Source organism: Tauraco erythrolophus, chromosome 1, assembly GCF_009769465.1.
Source record: "Tauraco erythrolophus isolate bTauEry1 chromosome 1, bTauEry1.pri, whole genome shotgun sequence".
Lineage (NCBI taxonomy): Eukaryota > Metazoa > Chordata > Aves > Musophagiformes > Musophagidae > Tauraco > Tauraco erythrolophus.
In genome coordinates this window covers 39,699,620-39,722,171 of record NC_141465.1, presented here as the reverse complement: position 1 = coordinate 39,722,171, position 22,552 = coordinate 39,699,620, and the positions used below count along the sequence as shown (strand labels likewise).

The 22,552-nt window shown below is 48.5% G+C and overlaps 1 protein-coding gene across 2 annotated transcripts in view; it reads right to left on the bottom strand.

Moving 5' to 3' along the window:
• The window catches only part of BCOR (BCL6 corepressor), a 55,392-nt gene that overhangs the window by 10,394 nt on the left and 22,446 nt on the right, over window positions 1-22,552 (bottom strand). The window contains exons 5-11 of one of the 2 annotated variants that reach the window (XM_086618618.1): window positions 22,315-22,368; window positions 21,667-21,850; window positions 13,590-13,871; window positions 12,838-13,191; window positions 7,014-7,342; window positions 6,416-6,685; window positions 521-687 (exon numbers count right to left, since the gene is read on the bottom strand). In XM_086618618.1, the coding sequence (XP_086474744.1) occupies window positions 521-687; window positions 6,416-6,685; window positions 7,014-7,342; window positions 12,838-13,191; window positions 13,590-13,871; window positions 21,667-21,850; window positions 22,315-22,368 (1,640 nt within the window). The remainder of the gene's footprint in view (window positions 1-520; window positions 688-6,415; window positions 6,686-7,013; window positions 7,343-12,837; window positions 13,192-13,589; window positions 13,872-21,666; window positions 21,851-22,314; window positions 22,369-22,552) is intronic. The other variant, XM_086618625.1, reaches the window with a different exon arrangement.

Here is a 22,552-nt window from a genome sequence, read left to right as displayed (position 1 = left end):
TATATAGCATATATAGGACTCGCACAACAAATCGCCGCAAAAGCCTGACGCTCTCTTAAAAGTAACCCTGCTCACAAGGCGAAGCCTACTCTTTTGGCACAACTCAAAGGACCTGGAGCGCAGACGTGCAGGGCTGCAGCTCAAGTATCACTCCTTCCTGCCTCGCAGCTGGGAATTGCACAAACTCTTTAAAAAAAAAAAACAAGCACAACTTATTAAAGTTGTCAGAAGGAAAAAAATTGCATTGAACTCGAGCCACAACAAAAATGAGCCCCCACCAAGTCCTGCAAAGCTCCTGCCCAACGAGCAGCGACAAGGAGGACACGGTGCAGGAGGAACCTTGGCAGTGTTACCTGCTTTGGGGGGTTTCATGCAGGAGGGAGATGGGGGGACGAGGGGAGGATAAAGGAGAGGCCGGAAGAGAGAGAGAAGCGGCGCTTCCTCCTGTCATAGTGGCCAAAGAAACCACTGTCCGGTGGTGGTGGTGACCACCCGATGACGGACCGGGGGTGCTGCTAACCTGGTTCCATCCTGAGCGCTGCAGTTGACGTCAGCCCCGTACTCGAGGAGATGCCGCACGATGCTCAGCCAGCCTCTGGCACAGGCCTCGTGCAGGGCACAATAACCCGCGTTGTCACGATGATTCACATCACACACCTTGTTTTCCAAACAGTACAGAACCACTTCCTGGAAATAGGAGGAAAAACAGATACATCGAGTTATTTCTTGCTGCGGAGATGCACAGATTTCTCTTCTTGAAGGAAAAGCAGGTCACAGGGAAGGCAAAACAACCAATCCCTATGATATGCCTAAATTAGCCTCCTTGGGATGAGTCGGTCAAAAGGAAAAGGGGGAGCTGCTGAAAGTCGTGTTTCTTCAGGAGACACAGTGGAGACCATGACTTCCCACAAGCAGAGCAGCTTCTGCAAAGCAGCACAGAGAGCTCCGCATCCCACAGGGACCTTCCCGTGGCCCCCAACATCAGGAATTGTCATCGCAGAGAGGGAACGCACAAATTTTGCAGACAAAACTCACAGCTTTCCACTTCTCAAAACTTCTACACCTAAAGCTAGCAGGAAGGTTTTTACGCATACATCTGCATTCTTTAGCAGAACATTCTGCAGGCACAACAGCAGCACAGCCCGTATCAGTTTGATTTTAAAAACAAAAAAAAAGCGCATGACCCAAACCAAAACACATTAAAGACACACAAAGGACAGTTTGCTATTGGCAACTAATAAAAAAAAAAGGCCTGACTCTATCAAGATCGGGGAAATCCCATTCTCACTCGCCCTGGTTTTCTGCATGCAGAACTAAAGCCAGGCGCCAGGTTCCAATAACGAGCCCGGCGCTGTGGGAAGCCATGTGAATTTAATACAATTCATCTTGCAGTCAAATACACCATGGTCGAGAGCCTAGGCCAGACTCAGCTCTACGCTGTCGTGTGGCCTTGAAACAATGACTGCTCCATCACTCAACCAAAAATTTAGGACGGTGCGAGCCTTCCTCGATTCATCTCAGACGCAAAAGAAAAAAAACAAGATCCCACATTTCTAAGTGATGCTGTGTGTATAAAACAGCCCCCGCGTTCCCAGATTTGTGGCAAGCCATTAATTTTGCATTTGCTCCTCTGGAAGGCTGAGCGGCATCCTCGCAAAGTGGGATACGGCATGGAGGGGGCGAGTGTTTGCTTTGCCAAAACAAGGGAATAAAACAACCGCCGGGTGCGATGCATTTATTCTTCCCGTTTCAAAATCTACCGGAAAGCCCTTAATAATCTGTGCTCTGGGTATACCTGACCCGAGAGCTGGTATCCAGGATACAGCATGAAGCTGCTCTTTTAGCAGGCCCTCACTAACCAGGCTAAAGCAGGGAACTAATGAGCTGCCCATCCCAGGCACCAGAGCATCCTCCTCACCTGCCACCGGGACAGAGTGGTCCACCACCTACACCTGATGCACCCACTGGTTTAACCCGGGATCCTCACAGTCCCGCCTCTCACCGAACAGGGGCTCTTATTGTTCCTGCTAAGCGGCCCAAAGGCCAAAAATCATCCAGAACGGATGCTTTACCCTGAGCTCACTCGAGTAAGAAAGGGCTGTGTAAAATTATACCCCAGAAGTACGAGTTTTCCTTCCAAACCAGACCACCCTGCCAGGCAAATTAGCAGATGGATATAGGTAGCAGAAGTGGCTGCCGTATTCAGCTCCGCTTTTAGCGTGCAGTTACCATTTAAAATAGATTCTGCAACTCAAAATAAAAGATCTTCCATCTATTTTTGTAAAAAGGAAAGGCTCATCCTAGGGCGGAATACCTACTACTGGACGAAAAGGCTAATTTTGTTGGGCAATTCTGTGTTAAGAGGCTATAAGAAGACTGTCATTAACCACAAAATGTAACCATAAAGACCATAAAACTCTACATTGTTAATTAATTAAATGCCTCATTAACTTTTTTTAACATGATTTATTCAATTTACAAAAAAATTAGCCATCACTGCCGAATACAGGATCATGTGGTGCCACAAACACACTTTTGGTTTCGTAAGCTTCTCTCACTAACGTTAGAGAAAGGCTGTAAAAGTGCCACGGGGCAACTTAATGTCTGTTCAGGTGCTCTATTTAAACCACCAATCTGAAAATCACTTGCAGTTAATCCAAAGAGTCAAGCTAGCCCCTCAACAGCCAAGATCTGTGTCACCACGGCTTCTGCTGCCTGCAGTTTGCTAGCCAAATCACAGACGGCAACATTGAAAGGTGCGGCCAAACATGCACGCTCCCGTCCTCACCTACGAAGAGGTGCCCTTTGCTTTAGTCTCTCACACTCGTGCTCTGCAGCAGCTCCTGCCCTTTTTCCAAGAGAAGGGGTCAGCACCTCCCTGCGCATCCCCCATGCCCTGGGCAGGCATGCTGCCAACAAGAAGCACTGCTCCCCTCCTCCCAACCCCAAAACACGGCCCTTGGACCTGAGCCAAAGACACTTTCCCGCAGCGCCGTGTCAAACCCCAGAAGAGATGTTCATTCCCGAGCAGGAGTCCCAAGGGAGCTGTGCAAGGGCAGGACGATGCTCCGGAGCTCCTGCTCCTGCAGCAGTGCCACCAGGGACCCAAGGCCAGACCCTCGTGTGACATATCCCCAGGGCAAACCCTCTCCTCGTACCTGGATAACCCGAGTCAGGAGCTAAGTTTAAACAGCCTGGAAAAAAACACCATCTTTCCCCCAGCCCTACCACACACCACACATTCCTCTAATTTCACTGCCTTCCCTGGCAGGATTTAATCCCAAATTTACCAGAGAACTCTCCAAGTGCAGACACACACCAAAAAGCAACAAGCGGCACAAAGACAGCCAGTGTTTCTTCTCCCATCAAACTCATTACGCAAGCCTTTTGTAGTTTTTTTCCCAAAAAGACTTTACGCTCCCTATAATTCCCCCTTCACAAAAAGTAAATTACAGTTTTAAGACTACTATTATCTCAAGTCATTTGTTTCAAATGGGGAAAACAGAATGGATTCGAGAGCGCCCATACACTGGGACGGGTTGCTAACATCCTGATGAAGCCAAGGCCTGGCGCAGAAGCCTAGCAGAGAAAGAAATGGCGAAGCTTCCCACCAGCTTCGGCGGGGTTCTGCTCAGACCGTATGGATTTCCAGAGTCCAAGACCATTTGGTGCACAGTCTTTAAGTAGCCTTGCTGGCTGCCGCTCTGCAATTTATCTGACCAGACACAAGCTGCATTTGTCCTTCGACGTTTCACTCTCGTGTCAGCTTTTACACGCAAAATCGTAACCACTTGTGTCCTCCTATCCCGCAGCTATCTGGGGCACATCCATACTGTGCAACTGAGAGCGGGGCAGAGGCACCTGGGCTAGCGGCATTTGGGCTCCCCGTGGGTCCAGGAGCGATACATACAGCTTGCCAGCACCTTTGCACGCCAAAGGTGCCAGTGCTAGTTGTGGGTTTGGGGTGGAATCTCCGCTCAGCTGCCGGGCATCCCTGCTGCAAAGGCAGGCAGGCAGGCTGCCAAGGGCAGGCACCAGCTCTGTCGGTCTCAGGGCAGAGCCGCTGGTGCTGTTCTGCCCCAACACAACATCCCTGCTGCTGTCAGGGCTCAGGGGTGCCCTGTGGTGCCAGCTGCTTCCAGCTCCAAGTCCTGCACCAGCACTTGGCATCACTCTGCAAGCCACAGCCCCAGTGGCGCGGACTCGTTCACCTCCTCTGCCATCGGGCCGGTGAGAGGCCATGAGGCTGCCCACCGCCACCACTGCAAATATGAGAAGCCCTCATGCGCCCGTGAGCATCCAGCACTTCCGCTTCAGCATCAGTCCCCGGCGACCACGCTGTAGCCACCAAAGGTTGCTGCCCCACTAACGTGGACAACAGAAAACAGACGTGTCCAGCTGCCACAGGTCACAAACCAGCAAATTAGCTTGACCCACTGACGCTTGTTTTTGTTTTTTAAATAGAGGAATTTGTAACTTCTTGACCACTCTTAATTTTTCTGGAGACAGAGGGAACTCAGCTTTCAATAACTGCAGTAGTCTGGTCGCTAGCAAGAAGAACAACACAGCTACGGAGCTTCCACGGCTGACCAAACTATCACAGCTCACCACAGGCCAAATGAAGCCCCGACAGGATGGTGGGGCCACCCATTGCTCTGGACCTTGAAAGACAGGGCTGCTGCCGGATCTCAGCAGCAGCTCAGGCACACGCATCGGGCTCTCCTCTCCTGCCCTGCTTGGCTCTCCTGCCCCACGCTCCGCCAACAACAGGACCCACTGCTGCGCTTTCAATACCGGCAAAATGATCCAAGTCAAACAACTGGAATATTTAAGCCTATTAAAAACGTGTTGGCTTGAACTTTGGGGGGAATTCAAGTCAGAAAATCAAAATCCCCAATCGGCTGATGATGGGAAGGCATGGTGAGTACACAAGTTTACCCCAGGGCCCCAGGATCCCCACCTTGGCAAGCCCAGGCATCTCCAGTTTTTTGCAACCAGCCCGCTAACGGCCAACGCTGCAGAGAGCTCCTGCTATCAGCAAAGCAAACACAGAGCCCTTGGCCTCTGCTCGAGCAAGACCTCAGCCCATCACTAAGTTTGGAGCTGCCCCATTTGAGCTGTGCAGCGGAGCGCACTGGGCACAGAATGCAAAGTGCACAAGCATCCCATGGCATCCTGCTATGCACGAGCAGTACTTGTCCCGACAGACACTGCGCAGGAAGAAAATACCCTCTGATAGCTTGGAGCACGTGCTACAACGCATTTTGATTTTGGATCTGTAAGAAATTTTAGGTCCGTACAAAATTCAATCATTTAAATTATGGAGATTACCATAGCAACGTTTTAACAACCACTTATTCTCCTCCTAGCTAAAGCTGAAGTGCCCTGGGTTAGAAGAAGCCTTTGTTTAGGGTAAACAGAACCTTTCCAGCAAAGGCTGCCTCTTCCAGAGCTGGAGAAGGCCTCTCTTCACACGAAGCTCTCCAGCTATATGAAGGGCATTTCGAGGTTTCTATGAAGCCCTGAGGCTGGGCAGGCCCCACATGGGCCTGGGTTGATGCCACCTTCTGGCGTGGGGCTCAAGCTCAGCTCTAAGGTCCAAGCATTCCTCTCACCACCGAGGCGAACCCTGCAGCCTCGTCGAAGGCAGCAACTGCTCTCTGCAATGAAACACCTCTTCGCGAGATGTGAAGTTGAGCAACAACAACGCTCATACCTACATGTCCATATTTCCCCAATAAAAGTGTGCTTCAAAACAGCAGAGCTAGGGGATTCATCGGTTTCTGATTTTTGTAGCAACAGGAGGGCCGTTTCATTAGACAACATTGTTCCAGCTACGCCAAGCAGCTCCAGACTCCGAGCGTAAAGCATGCAGAGTGCTCCTATGATGCATCTGATCATGCAAGAGGACACTCCAAGCACTACATCCTGTGTCACATACCAGATACTCCCTGGAGAAAACAACAAAAAATAAAACCCTTCTCCGAAACTACACGCTCTTCACAAATAACAAGAGCAAAAATTGTACAGCTCGTTAAAGATCACCATAAAGACCACTTTAAAAAAAAAAAAAGAGAGACAGACAAACATTCTGTTTGCAGATGGCTTGTATTTAAACGGAAGTGAGGGTTACCAATAAAACTCTACCCTTTGGTCGTTCACGCAGGATGCTGCTTACCCTGCGTCCCCGCCAGCTGACCCAACGGCGCTGGGGACACGTTTCCGCAGTGACCTATCCCCCGACCCCGTGCACCAGGGAAGGGAACGCAGCAGGGGATGGGGGGGGTCCTGCAAATTTCAACCACCGAACTCAAAGCTGCCGCTTCGCAAAATTTCCATCCTTAAAATTGGAAAGAGGGTTTTAACTTTTGAAACCAGAAACTCATCATCCCGCAGGGCGGTGAGGGACTCTTACCTCGTACCCCAGGCGCGCCGCCCGCTGCAGCAGCGTTTCCCCCGCGTTCTTATTGACAATAAGCCTCCGCGCTTCGGGTGGCATGGGCCGGCTCGGGGTGGTCTCCTGAGGGGGGCTTGCGATTGGCAGCTGCGGGGGTTGTGAGACGGGTAGTAAGGAGGGAGTCTGCTGCAGGCGATCGTACAGCTTCTGCTCGTATGACTTGATGGGCGAGGAGTCGCAGTCTGAAGTAGGCTCTGGTCGCTTCCTGACTTTCCTCGTTACCGTGACCTGTCAAACCATTATAGTGGGAGGTTTTTATCCTCCTTTTTCCAACACGGCGATGGGATTATATTTTGCCAGCAAAGAATTACACTTTTCTACTCATATTTAATTTTTTAAGAAAGACCTGCTACAGCTCTTAAATGCAAGATTCCTCACCCCCTGCAACAGTGCCTTTAACTCGGGTTAAGAAAAGCAAATATAAAATGTGCCAAGCATCCACAGACAAATTTGAATGCGATCTCTGCTACCCTGCATGCATGACAGCGCATTAGTTTTAAGCAGGCTGGCTCTGCCTTCTGAGAGCTGGTGGACAATTAAGTCTAAATAAAGATACCTTATCTTCAGCATTTTCGATATCTGTGGTGTCATCCCCTGTCAGAGATGACCTCCTTCTCCTCTCCTGCAGTGCCAAGTGTTTTGTTTTACACTGACGTTTCCCTGATGGCTTCTCACACTCGCTGTATTTCTGCAGCAGAGACGCATGTTGGAAATCCTCCTCTTCGTCTGTGTACAGCCCATCTGTCTTCCGGCTTTCTTTAATTTTCTGCTGTTTGGCAGCCAACCTCGAGGCTGGAGTACAGCTTGGCTGAGCCTGCCTTTTGCTGTTTGCATTGGTGGATGAAAGGCTCTTCATGTGCGGAGACACTGGGAATACGGGCAAGCCTAAATGGGAAGGAAAGGCATTACGCGTCGCGTGGCGTGTTAAAAGGAAAACACATCGCTAGCACTTAACGCAAGCTCCTCGACTGCTTAAGAGATCTACCAATTACATTTCCAAATCATTAATATTTCAAGCGTTCCGCATTCAAACTGTAAATAGCAGCGTGCCAGTTACCGTTACGTTAACAGTCGTAAGGCTCCGATAAAAATCCCTAAAGCGTAACGCCCCGCGCGGGGTGCCAGGGCACCGCGAAGGCTGCACGGTGCCGTGCCATGCCGTGCCATGCTGGCTCGGCGCTGCCGCAGCCCAGCCACCGTGGGCGGAGCGGAGCGGAAAGCCGCTGCGGCACCGCCTCGCCGGGGGGGAAAAAAACTCGCCTCCTTACCTGGAACTGCTTTATTCTGAAGGGGAACCAACTCCTCCGGCAGCCTGGGCCCGGCCGGGCTCGTCCGCCCTCGGTGAGGTGGGGTGGCGGGGCAGAGGCGCAGGTGGTGGGGGAGGAGGGGACAGCAAGAAAGGCGGGAGCGTGGATGAGGTCTCCGTGGGACAGCACGGAGGGGGAAAATGGTGAGCTTAGGTCTAAGGCAGTGGTAAGACAGGGGACGTCTCCTCGGCGTCATTTTCCCTCAAAAGGCAAACCAAGAGAGGGAAGGCTGCTCCAGCAGCCATCCCTACGGAAGGCCTGTGGCAAAGCCTCTCTCAAAAAGCACAGGGATTTTGCAGGAAAAGCGGTCGGCTGCATCTTCCAGACGATTCCGACCAGAAGCGAGTCTTTCTGTGAGACCAGAGAGCCCCGGGGCACAGGGAGCTAAGGCCTGTGCTCTGCTGCCGGCAGCAGGACACCAGCAAGGCCGGGCTTTCTCCGCGGGTTCGCTCTAACAGGACGGATCCCACAATCTGGGCCACATGCAAAAAGCATGGTTACTTTTTCTTTCCCCCCAGAGTGCAAGCAGGTTTACAACAAAACAAGGACAGGAAAGTTGACTTTTTATAGTCTGAATTTCCCTTGGGAGGAGAATTGAGGTGACCTCAGAACCAACTCCTCTGCAGAAAAATGAATTAAAGGTTGCTGGAAAGGAAGGGACACTTGAGCCAAACAATACCACACCGCTGAGGGAAGGTGTGGAAAAAACATCGAGCACTTGAAAGAGGCTCCTTTGCTCCGAGAAGTCTCTGAAGTGATGCTACTTTCGGAACAGAAGAGATGGCAGGAGCAATAAGGCACAACGCTGCTCAGAGAAGAGACACCTTTATTTAAAGAGACTCGATCCAGAGCCAGTCAGTATAAAAGAAAATAAAATCTAGAATCCTCTTGGTGGGCAGCTTCACACTTTTGTCTTCCTTTAAATAGATCTGTGAAAGCAACTTGCAGACGGCTTTCTAGATTAAAGATGAAAACAGAAATCCCTCAGTTCTTTTGAGCTGCTTTCTAGAAAAAGATGCGTACCGTGGCTTGCCAAGCAGATGTCAGGGAATTTACGGACACACGATGTGCAGATTGTTCAGCAAAAATTCAGTAAGTTTTTTAGGCTTTGCAATCCTGAAGGAAGGCGTCTAGTCGCAGGCTGAGCCCACGGATGCAAGGCTGTCTTTCCAGCTCTGCAGACAGCACAAAGTAAGGAGCATTTAATTCTTCTGTTCCCAACTAACCTAATTGGAGTAGCATGTGAAAAGCCCGGTTCCAATACAGAAGTATCATCGTTATCTACTTAATCACTTACTAAAAAAACACGAAGATGGAAAGCAGCAGCAATGAGGTCTGGCGAGTGCAAAGGCAGGTAAGAAACTGCTGCATGTAGAAAAACTAGAATAGAAAGGAAAAAAGAACTTCTGGAGAAGGACAGAAATACCAAGAGGATGGAGGAAAAAAGTACAGGAAGAGAAGCCTATCTCAAAGAACTGCAGGCTTTCCCACGCAGGGCTGCCAAGGCATTAAAAGCAGAAGTTTAATCACCACAAAAAATGTGTACTCCAGCCTGCAAGTTCCACATAAACTCTGCGCTCCACTCTGACCCTCCACAGTGGTGACAGCAGGCACCAAGCTAAACCTGCACCGCAGCTGAGAGATGGAGAGTAGCAACGCTATGCCCAGGAGCTACAGGATCAGTAACATTGCAAGAGGCCACCACTACCCAGAAAAAACAAAGCATCGGCCTGGGAAATGCAAAACACACGGGTTGAAAAAAAGGCAAGTGATTAATCCTGGAATCCCACCCCATCTTTCTGACCACTACATACGTGAAGGGAGAAGAAAAACAAGAATGAGCAGGAATATCCCCAAATATCCATGAAAAAAACCCACTAAACTAAAAACTCAAAAAAACCCAGGCCTCCGACTGATGTGGGTTGTGGCATATCTGATTCAGAGCAGGACCTGCCTCCCTTCCCCAAGGAGCGGGCTGCAGAAAGGTCCACGCAGAAAAGCAGCTGCTGCCGCATCACCTGAATGCTCGCTTTTTCAGCTCCCACCCCAGCAGCTGCCTCCTCATGCCTGCCAAGCCAGCGGCCGCCACGCTGCCTGCAACCCGAGGCAGCTCTGAGGGGCAGGCAGTGGCTTTCCCGGTGGGTGAGATCCTCCAGGCTCCTCTCCGAGGGGCTTTTGTTTCAGTCGGGTGAGTGGCTGCAGCTCCCTGGGGGACTGTCGGAAGAGCTGGCTACCACACCAGCGCCGGGAGCTTATTGCTCAGCTGGGACTCCAGCAGACACCATGGCTCACGCCTCAGCCACGGCTCCAGGCTAGTGGCATGATGCCCTGAGGCTGCAGGCATCCCTACGCTCATGGACCTGCTGCGCCCCAGGGAGCCAGCACAGGCAACGTCACCTCATGAGTGCGATGAGACAGGGCCCGAAATTACTTCGGGTAAGGCACATCCCAGCTCTCGTGGTTCTGACCCGCAAGTGAGGCTGCAAGGAGGTAACAGCCGGCAGAGTCACCAGGGGATCATTTCCAGCAGCCACCGCTGGATCACCCAGCTAGCAGTCACTGTCCGGGGGACAGAGGGGTGACTGCTTGGCAGCGGCTTGCAGTGCAACATGTGACTCCTCCCACGCTAAAATTCCGGGTTGAACACAATTGGAGCAACAAGCCCGGGAGTCAGCAACCTCCGACTTCCCGGAGATTTGCAGGCACAGGTGGCAAATCATCCTGCTATTAGACTAAGGCTTCACGGGCACAGGGGCAGAGCTCGATGCACTGTTATAGCTCGCTTCTTGGGATACAACCAGCTTCTCAGCAGCAGAGACTGTCATGTTCAGAGGCAGCACTTGGGCACCGGGAACAGCTGTTCCCAGCCCCAGAGCAAACAAAAGCTGCAAGCGACAGGATATATTCTCATAGGCACAATATCTGCTTGTTCAAGAAAAAGTCTGAGGACTAGTCCTAGGCGAGATAGACAAGCTGGAAGTCTCCATCCCCCTGCGACTGTCACACAGAGGACGCTCCATCGCACAACAGGGAAAAATGTCCTCATCCTAATGATTTAAGGAAAAGGAGATTCAAATTTTACTCTTCAACAGGGCTGGAGGAGTGTCAGCAAAGCACTCTGAACGATCTCCAGTGCCTCCATACAAGGAATGGTGAGGCATAATTTAGTCAGGTTTATGGTTTTATAGCGGTTTCCAAAACCAAGATGTTTTTCATAGCCATGGGGCGACCAAATCTGAATGCCTGTGGGAACAGTGCATAGATTGGGAGCCACCTCTTTTTCTTTCCTGAGGTCATGAGTTAGAGAAGCCTGTCGCTGCCACGGGAGGCATTGCAGGGAAAAGCTGGAGCATCCTTACACAATGCGGCTTCTTGTTAGTGACCCTCGTTTAATCTCTACGAGGTATCTCTGAAAGTACAAAGGGGAGCAGGTGATGGGCAGGGATGTTTGAGCCGATACCATGCTCGCCAAGACAGCACATAAAGCAAAGGAGTAGGAGTCAAAGCTCCTTTCAAACTAAGTTTTGATCTCCTGCTCCGCGAATCCATTTGGAGAACCTTCCCCATCAATAAGCATCAAGGTTTGGGGTTTTCTGCCCTCAGATAATCCTACCAAGGGGAAAGATGGGCGAGGACCTTTAGGACAGAAGGGAAGCCGACACTTTTGCCTGTGACTGTTTCAGAGATGCTACTAGGAAAACTCTGGTGCAGGATGAACTGGACTTGGTCCTTTCCATGGCATGGGACAAGAGGATCCACTCTCCTCGTGCTTCTCTCTTTTGAGGGGATCTCAGCTAAACTACAGGTTAGGCCAGCTGGAGGGTGAATGCCTACCAGTTTTATAAAGCTCCCAGGTCTATGAAGAAGGAAGAAGCCCAAACGTCCAACTCGGAGCCCCCCCTCCCAGAAACAGCCTTTCCTCCAAAGCCTGCAGAGAACTTGGAGGGGTAAGAGGAGGAGAGGAAGGACAAAAAATTATTTGCAACCTTTTGCTTGAAAAGCAGAAAGAGGAGCAGGGGCTCCCTGCTGTGCCCAGAGGAGATGGGGATTCACAATGAGATGCAGGGAACACGCGAAGGGGATCGGCCACGCGGGCTGTGTGCTGCCGTTCCCCAGTCCTCCGATGAAGCTATGGCAGCAAACATCATAGAGAAGGGGAAAAGCAGCAGAGCAGACAATGTACCTGGGTGGTGAGGACAGGGGGGACAGGAGAGTGACCTGTCCGTCCAAAGGAATATGTGGCAGATTCCTTCCACGGGCTCTCCCCTAAGATAGGGAATGGGCAGAAAAGGGGGAGAGGATGGGGGAATGGAGGAAGCGGAGTGAGGAGGAAAGAAGCAGCCAGAAACAAGCCAAGGAAAGCTGACGTGCTTTGAGGAAGCGACCCCTTAGGAGAGAGCCGCTGGGAAGATCTCTGCCAAGGGGTTGGGGAGTGGGGCCACAGGGGTTTACAGGACATGCCGGGAACGAACCAGCAAGGCATCCTCTTCAGGAGGAGGACGAGTTTTGCTCTTGAGCATGTGCCCTGGGAAAGCCAGGGAAACCCAGCAGTGCTGAGGGTGCTGGAGGCGTTGGGTTCCCAAGATCAAGGGCTGCTAGCCGTGCTGACGCTGCTTCAGAGGGTCACAGCCCCTCAAATCCTACGTGTGGTTAAACGCTCTTACACCAACTAGCAGCCTGTTTGCTCCCTCCCTCCCTCGCCCAGAAGCATGCCCACGTTGTATCCCCCCCTCAGCTCTCTCTAGAGGCATAAACTTTATCTTCGCATTATCTATGAAAGAGTATTTAAAGCCAAAACACACACATACACACACACATGCACAAACACATAGTTACACACACATACACAAACATATTTTCTTGTCTGCCAAGTATCAGCTATGGTGCAATTCTTAAAGAGGAGGTGTCAGTCCTTATACAAATGGACATCTACAGAAATATATATATATATAAAATTACAAAAAGAAGAAAAAAAAGGAAAAAAAAAGCTCTCGACAATTCCTTAACATCGGTGGCAGCATGCGTCACTGTAAATGCTAAAGCCGTCTGGTTTCCCTAGTAGTCTCTGCATACCTTGTTCATTGTCACTTGTTTTGAGGGACTCTTCAGACCAACTTCTATTGCTTTTGGCCTCTGACCTTTTCTTGGTGTGCCTTTCTTCTGTGAAGTCTTTGACCTTTGCAGTGGCCTCTGGCTGAACAGCCTCAGCTAAATCTTTCCTGCTTTGCCGGCCCAACTTGCCGGACGGGGATCTCTCTGGTGACACCTGCTGCTCCCATAGTTCCCTAAGATGCTGCAGGTGACGCTGCTTTTTGGGATGGAGCCCTGTTAATTCAATGCACACCTTCAGGTTGGTCACCTCATTACAATTGGGCTCTTCTAAGTGGTTAGAGGAATTGTTTGTCATTTCCCTCTCAGGCCAGTCATCTAATGGAAAAATAACTAAAAATTAATCAAAAAGCCCCCTCAACTTAAAACAAAAGCTACATTTCACTTTCGGGGCATATAGTCTCAGCTTTACCACCACACTATGCATTTTAAAGGTTCGCTCATTAAGGGTTACATGCACTACAGTAACTTGCACTGCTGTGGCTACAGTGTCCAACGACTCGTGCTTTACCCTTATATGCCAAGATTTTTATATATACATATATATATACATACATATATATACATACATATATATACATATATATAATTTTAAGTGAAATGACAGTGCTCACATTAGTAACTATCAAGTTCAAAAATGGAAACACATTAAGCCAAAGGGACGTTCCTTTCACAAGACATTCCTTGAGAGAGACCGAAGCAAAATGCTGTCTTACCTTTGGAGTTCTTCTTTTTTTTTGCTTTTGATATAAGTTCATCCTGCAGTTCATCCACAAAGTTTTCATTTTGGCTGCCATCATTTTGCACTCTCTCACCAGAGTGTTTACGCTTCCTGTCCAGACGTGGACATGGATGTTGGCCAATAGCTTCTGCTGGCTGGTCTTCCGCTTTTTCATATATAGAATGTCTCTCTAAATAACATTTCTCATTTGAGAGCTCTTTTTCGTCTGCAGTTTCAAGAAAGTGACCTTGGTTGTTTTCTGGACTAGTAAAGTTACCTAAAAATAAAAAGAAACAAACACCACAAGACCTAATAAATACAAAACAATTCATTGTGAGAAAGTTACGCTCTATGATCTCTTCAATGTCATCTCCACCATGACTTATGGTTTATGAGGCATGCAAATAAACACAAAATCCTACTTCAGAACAAGCCCCCTCTGGCCAGCGTAATGCAGCAGTGCTCTCAACAGCCAAGCACAAACCCCCCAAAAGCGCAGTGTTTTCACGTCAATTTAAGAAGTAGAACAATCACAATACTTGCAGCCATAGAGACACCACAATACGCTTTTTTAAATAAAGAAACATCTTCAGGTATCGAAAGCATAGACCCTTTTCAGAAAGCGACCTCGCCCCCCAAAACCACGGGAAGTAATAATCCCAGCTTCAATTTGCAATGACTTTCTTTTCAAAAATACTTTCTAATGATAATAAAGTATTAGTCTTTTGGTAATTCCTAAATCCTTCCCTAACTTCTCGCATCGAATTGCAGAATCTGACTCAAAAGCATTCATCCCCTCTTCTGGGGATACAGATGGGATATGGAGCACGCACACACGTACACGGGAATACCACCAAGAATAGCTGCAATATTTTGCAAAAATGCACTGCTTGAATCCAAGGTTATAAAAAGGCTTCCTCACTTTGAGTGAGTACAGCCAGCCACTGTACATCACATGATCTTTGTCACCTCCTTTTAAAAAAGACCTCACTTTTTTCAGGGATTATTTCCAGCAGCAGTGACCCAGTGAGCTCTGAAAAGCTTACTAGAAACTAGTTTGACCAGCCAGCCCCAAACTCCCTGTATTGCCCTGCTTGCCCCAACTTCAGTTTCCCCTCTCCAATACTGTTCCTCCCAGACTTAGAGACAGCTGAAGTGATTTTAAATGGACACTTGACTTAAAACGGTACTTAATCATCATGTTGAACAGGTATTTTTTCCTCAAGTTTAAACCAAACTAGCCGAGGTATGATCAGACGGACATTCAGCACAGACTGCAACACAGTTAATCAGCTTCCCATCTACAATTCTCACAAACAACTTGGTTTTCACATGCGTTTTAGCCCTCCTGGCTGATCACTATACTCTTTCTGCACGTTTGCCACTGTTTGGCAAACTGTACGCTCTGTCCTACCTCCCCACAGCCAGCTATCCCTTTTCCTCTCCCTCCTCCTTGCCCTTCCTCCTTCTCCCACTTCCCTTCCTGCAAACGTATCTGCTACTTTCCTACCTGGGCTCCTGACTGTGCCATTTCCTTTCCCTCCCCCTTGATCCTCCTCATCCTTACTCAGCCTCCTCCCCTGCAAAGCCTGGCCTTCAACTTCCACTCTTCCACCTCGCCAGGGCACAGATGTTGCTCTCCTGCAGCCTCCTCTCCCCTCCAGACCCACCACACCAGCGTCCAGGCTCTGGCAGCCTCTGGATGCAACCCCACTCTATTCCACCTTATCTTGAGAGCACCTTCCTACAGCTCTGCCAACACCTTCTGGTTTCACGACCGTCCTTGAAATACCTATTGTCAGCAATGGAAGTCTGAGGGGAAAAAAAAACCAACCCCTCTTTGACGAGGTTTTTCTTCACTACAACTTGGAAATGGCTTCAAGTAGCACCTAAGGCTCCGGAGATGTTTGCAGGCACCAGAAGACACCCCAGCATCATTTTTGTGCTGCTTGGAAAGCTGCCTGCAGGGCTGCTTTATAAAACAGCAGATGATACTTGGCCAAGAAAAATCAAAACATAAGTTGACTTTTTCCAGGCAAGCAGGACACTCGGGCCATTCTGCTATTTGGCGATGCTTCTCTCCGCAACGCCGTCTGGCCAACACCTGCTCCCTTCTAGACTTTAAAACGCAGTTTGTCACGCTTCTTTCAGCCAGCAATGCTAACGTGTTCCAGAAAACAGGTATCTCAGCTTACTACAACTGTGCCTCTAAATCACCAGTGTCCCCCACAAACCAGAATGAATCTGGCAGCACCCCACGCTTGCACATCTGGGATGAAGATGCTGCCCAACAGCTGTACCCTATAACCATACCGACAGCCTCAGCAGTTCCGTTTTTCACACAGCATAAAAGATGCTGGACCAGCCACATTTTAAATATCACTTTAGAAATGCTTCTATTGGATTTCATTTCACATTTTTAACACAATCTGCTATTTTTCCCCCTCATGTAGGAAACACTATACTTATATGCTCAGTTTTCCCAAAGAGATTAGGTAAGGGCACTCTCCGCCACGCTCCCACTGTTTATAGCCTTCACGTTTCCAGTCATCCCAGCAACTACACGCCGCGGTTTGTGCCGAGAGTCACTGGATGAGGAGCTGAAGCTTTCCTGCTCCTAATGCTGTCTGGCCTGAGAAAAGGCAGGCACATCCTGACCAATTCCCGGAGAAGCTTTCGCAGGGTCAGAGGAAGTAGCAGGCAGTAGAGACGGTGGAGTTGATGGTCTTAATCTTTGGGGCTTGCAGGAAACAGCAAGCTAATTCCAGCCTGCCACCACCGAAAGCAACCCGCTGCTGATTAATTCCTCCCCTCTTTGCACGAGGACTCGGCACAGGGATGCCGAGCACTGCTCACTCAGACTGCCCGTGCTGGGGGAAAAAAAAAAAAGAGGAGAGACATTTGCCGTAACCTCGCTAACAGCTTGTCACCATCGGCATTTCTCTGGGGCTCCACGTGCCAAGGAGAACAGCACACATCTATTGAAGTTTATCCAAAAAGTCCTCGCTGCCAGCAGCTCTGCGACACCTTTGCCTCCGTTTTCCGTTCACATTCAAGGGAGATCCCTCAGGCAACCAGAGCTACATCTCCTCGGCCACCGAGCCAGAAATCCCTCTCGAGGACTGCCCGCTGCACACGCGTCTCTGAAATCTGTCCCGCGAGATGCAGTTAAGACCATTAGAGGAGCGACATCTCTGCACATTAATCCCGGTTGCGTAATCATCCTGCATCGACATGGGAGGACAGTGATGGTGAAGCCGGGGAGCCGAGCAGGATGCGTCCTTGCCTATCCGCTCCGCCGCCGATGCTGCCCCCGCCTCTTCTACAGCCAGATTTTCACCGCGAAAGAACAAAGGTGAGTCACTGTTGGGGACACAGCATAACCCCAACAGCGCTGTCGGGCTCTCTATGCAGCTTGCATGGACACGTCGCACGCCCAGAGGTTTTTCCCCTTGGCACAGCGGCAATTGCCTTGTGGAGCGCAGGCTCTATTATGTTTTACCACTGGATTCCACTCTGTCCTCAAACTGTTTCGCAAGCAACCCAGATCAGACGTGATGCCTCCCCAAATTAAGATATAAATGTCAACATGAGGCACAGAAACATAAGCATATCTTGCATGCCCAACAAGGATAAGGAGAATTTATTTACTTTTGTTTCCCCCACCATGTATCTACATCCTTTTCTCCGCCGGAGGAAGAAAACAACAAAATACTTGGGAGTTTTCATATCATCATGATTCAAACAGTGATGAGGTAGCCAGAAACACAGGATAAACGCTGAGTTCTCATAGCAACACACCTCTTTGAGTAAGAAGATTAAACTCTTAAACATGTTCCTTTCTCGACCCTCCAGCATTTGCCAGTCTCACACCAGCTGCGAGAACCAGCACCAACAACTCAAACCATTTCTCACTGTCGCACCCAACCAGAAACAAGGAAGAATTAAGAAGATGCTTCTGCCCATATGGTTTCTGCTTGAAGAACTATGCCCTTAGTGCACGGCTTACAATCTCACGAGAAACAGTTACCCGCATGCACAAACACAGTAACAAAACCCAAAAAACAACAACAAAAAACTTTCCTTCATTTTTCCATCTTCCTGTTGCTGTCAGCCACTTGAGATCAGGCCCTCCCATGCAATGCAAACAAGGAAACACGTCTTCGAGTTTAAGCTGCGATTCTTTTGTTCAAATAACATGGCAGCTAAAAACAGCCTTTCCTCTTCCCTGGAGCAACCTCTCATTGCGCTCACTTACGCAAGACACCCTTTATTCATCTGAGCAGGGTAATGACTATCCAAATTCTAAAACCCAGTATTCAGCATGGAGATCACAACAACAGTAAAAAATTCTGTAAGTCACCTTCAGCATCCAGTTCTGAGTATCCCATGGAGCAGAGGGAACCCAGCTGTTTTCATTTTTCCCTCCAAGTACCTCTGCTCAGGAGTTTTCCCCATTTGCTTCCTTCTGCCCAAGCCCATCGCACTGCACAAACAAGCCACTACCATTCTCCCTGCACACATTTTCAGTTCTTTCCCTTTTTTTTTGCATTATGTCCTGTTGTTCGGAGGTAATAACTGACCAGGACAAAAAATGTTTACTGTCTCCATCTTTCATTTGTTCAAGTATATACACAGCCCAGCGAGAAAAGAAAAGCAGGAGATTGCCATGCAAAGGGACACCAGCACCTTGCTCCGACGCCGAAGGTCAGCTCTAAAGGCGTTGGCCCATTACACCATTTACTTTCACACACACAAACTGCTGTAACTTTTTCCCCATGACCTCATGCCTTAAGATCAGGTTTTTAACATATCGGTTTTATTTTCCCTGCTAAGGCTTAAACGGACGGTGTGTTCCTCCTATAAAATTAGATAAATGGGTAATTACACTCCTCGATCAAGAAATTCACAGCTTGTAGAATTTACTCAATCTTTCACACTTGGGTCTGATTTTTCAATACCGCTAGAAAAGCTTTGTTACGAACCGACATGCGATCATCACATGCCCGTATTGATGCGCGTGTCCATGCCAATAGCTTAAATCACTTGATCTCTGAACAATCCTATGACTCATGTCATATGCATCCCATAATTTATCATGTTCGTGCTATGGAAATGCACTGGAGCAGCATCGCCTCAGCAACATTTACAAGTCACCTTGGCAACAAAGCAGCTTGGCGGCTGCTCTCAGAACGCCCAGCAAAACCTAAAAGAGATGGGAGAGAATTAAAGCACTTCTACTTTACTCCGTAGCTTTAATTGCTCATTAATTAGTTAACACAGCTACCTCCCTTAAATTAGGCCTTAAAAAAAAAAAAAAAAAAACAAAACACAGGCAAAAAAAACTTAACACTTTTTTTACCCTTCTCCAGAAGGCACGATAAAGCTTAAGAAGACTTTCAGTACTGGACAGGCACGCACCGTCAAGTCAGAGGAAAAGTTTAAGGAATCGGATATTGCACCTTCGTTTGCTTCAAAAAAAGTCAGCGCATATGCTATAGAAGTAGGAAAATGAGTACGTCCCAGGGCAAGCTAAAAAAAGGAGGTTCCACCCCATCAGATGCCTCTGTAAGCAACACCTGCTTCTGTTACTTGGAGCCCTGCAAGCCGGCTCCGCGCCACAATCACAGTTTCAGTTGCGGTTTTCCTCTTCCCTGCTGACACCAGGCAGGTGAAGTGCACACGGCGGAGGTTGTGCCTAACAGCTCACTGGTTTTGCTCCTAAATACCCTGCTCACACACGTAACGTCACACCGCTTCGCTTTTCGCCGGCGCTGGACGAACGCTACATAAAACAAGGTGAAACGTCTTTACAGCAGCAAGATCGCTAGCAGGAGACAGAAAGGAGAACGGAAGAGGTTGCAAACCATCAGCAGTTCCCGTTCCAGAGCTTTAAAGCCAAACGCACCAACAGCATGGTTAGAAATTGGAGGGAAAGGGAAGGCAAGAGATAAGTAGCCCTGGCTCCTGCTGGTGATAAACAAAGGGGAAGAGCAGGCAGAGACGCATTGAGACTGCCGGCGGCTCAAGCCCCACTGGAGCCCAAGCCACTACGCTAGAGGCATTCAAGAAGTGTGTAACTCGGCTCCTTGATTTATCAGCTGCTATCCCGAGGGGCAGGAGGTGAACCACCGCGATAAAAAACTTTTACTGAGACCTGAATCTGTGCCGGTTAAGTATTTGCTGCTGTACGGGCAGGCATACAGAAGAGGAGCTCCCTCAACAGAACAGATCTGTGCTTTTAAGAATTTAGACATTCAGCCAAACTCTGAAATAGCCCGTTAAGTCAGAGCTAATTAGAAGAGGGGAGGAACGAACCAATGTAACTCTGAACACACTTTCCCTGCTTCCAACAGTTATTTAATAGTCTCAAACACGTTTTAGCCAGCAGAGTCAAGTGCCAGAGACCTCACTAAACGACGAATTTAAGGACACACCGTATCGTCAGCCTTTTGCAAGGATGAGAGGGGGTGTGTTTCATAAAACAACGATGCTCCAACGCTCTTCCTCCCACAGCCCCCCCGAGCAGCATCCCCACGCCCCCACGCAGGCTCTCCCTCCCTCCCTCACCTGCACCCATCCCTGACCCTGCAGATCACCGTCCCCCTGTCCCCCTCTCCCTCACCCCGGACCCATCTTGTCCTGCTGCCAGCGCAAGCTGGCAGGACCCCACTGCTGCTGCTCTTTATGCTTTTCTGCACGCCCAGGGTGGGATTTAACAGAGGACATCACCAGGACACCCCAAGCCCTCTGAGGAGCAAGGGGGGATTCAAGGGGCAGAGCCGGGGCAGCAGCCTGCTGAGCTCTCGGCTTTGGCACAGGGGCTGCAAAGGCAACAGAGCCTTCCTCCCCAAAGCTGCCTTGATATAGGTTGGAGAAGGGAAAGCCCGCTCAGCTGCCAGGGGCTCAGCCTTCCCTCTCCCCACCTTGGTACCTTCTCCACTTTTAAAACACAATTCCACGCTTCTCCAGAATTAAAACTTTCCCTTGCTGATTTTCATTGAGGTTGTTATTTCAGTGACAGCAATACCACAGTAACTTGATTTAGGTGAGTAACCGAGCAAGTACGATTGACCAGCATGCTCTCTGCCAAAAGCATTAACCAAAGACCAGAACAATAATTCAAAGTTATTAAATTGCCTGAATGAAATTTTCTACTCGCCCCACTCATGAATCTCCACCTATGGAAGAGCACACAACCACCGAGTAACACAGTGCACACAGACACGTGCACGGGCATGCACACAGACACAACGCAGCCTGCAATGTGTTTCCTCTTGTTTTGCAATACTTTTAGTGTATTTTTTTTTTCTGAGTTGTTAAAAACAAAGTAGCAGCAGGAGGAACTACTCCATCCCTTTAATTGTATAGATAAAAAAAAATTGAGAAACTGATGGAAGCCACGTGCTTACCAAGAGTTCAAAAGAAAAAAAAAAAAGTGATTTTTCTTGCATACAGTAAAAAAAATCTCCTAATACCATTTACTTTCTTATTTAAGCTTATCTTATTTTTAGAACAATGTTGCTTGCACACATTTTGCATAGTCCTCTGACACCTTGACACAGCCTAGAGGGAGCAAGCAGCCAACCCCATGGAGAATTTTGCTGCAAGGACCTGTGCCAGCCAGCACCACACACCCCCTCGGTCACTGCAGCAAGGCCACCCAGGCAAACTAGCTTCTCACCGCTGGGAGTTTTACAGCCTCTCACTCTTCCCCCACCTCCTTTCTGCACTTAAAGCATAACCTCAGACCTTCGCTTTTGCTGGCTGATGCGGTACTTCACCAATTAAACAGATGACCTCTTTAAGACAGTAACTTTGGTGACAGTTAACTATCTCCTGAAAAACAGGTACAACCGTAACCAGTAACTTGCAGACCCCGAAACAAGCACGGAGAGCACCAGCCGCGGCAGCTCCGTACCCGCAGAGGCCGAGGTCAGCGGCTGAGGCCAGTGACTTTAACCAGCAACACCGCGAGCGCACGAAGATTACGCTGCCCGCCAAGCTTTGCTGCAAGCTGCCACGGCATAGAGACACGTACGCACTTCAGAAAGCCATCTAAATTCGCTTACATCTGTCATTGTCATTTTGGTCAGCAATGGCATCTTCCAGAGCGACAGACTTTGGCTTCTTTTCACCGTTTCCTTTCAAGTTTTCCCAGTCTGCCTGGCTGAATCTGCAGACCTCTGAGTCTTTGGTAGCTGTTTGGCCTTCTCTCTCTTTCATCTCCAACTCTGAGAAGCGCATCATTGCACGCTAGAAAGAGAATTGATATGAAAAAAAAAGTCTTGCGATAAAAGCTACTTCATTTACCTTACCTTACATGAAAGCATTTCCAAAGAAAAATCAGCACAAAACCAAGGTTTGAGATAGGTAGCTAGGGTAGGAGTTTAACACACCTGACTTGTAAAACAGTGTTCTAGCATCTATATGCAAATAGCCACATAATTCTTTCATATATAAATATATAAATATAAATATATATATAGGATATATATAAATGTATACTGTATATAAAACAAAAAACATTCCGTTCTGGAGGTAAAAAGAAACAACAAACAAAAAAAAACAGAAACAAAAACAAAACAAAAAACACAACACAAAACTGTACAATGAATAAGGACGACCATGGCCCACAAACTTCCCTTTGTGTATTTGGAAATGAAATTTAACTCAAAGGTTTATGTAAGAGTCTAGTAATAAAAATTTGAAGAACTGACCTCACAGTAAGCAGCAGGTAGACATAAAATACTGTCCTCTTGTAATCCTTCCATCTATGTAATTAAAATGGGCACTCAATGGATCATTTAGATAATTTCATCCATTTTTATAAGCATAAACCAATTCTTTTCTTAACAATGCAAAACAATTTGGCTTAACTCATCCCTTCATTAAAAGTAAAATACCTTAAGGATATTCCTATACAGTATCTGTCTGACATCCCTCAGCATCAACCTC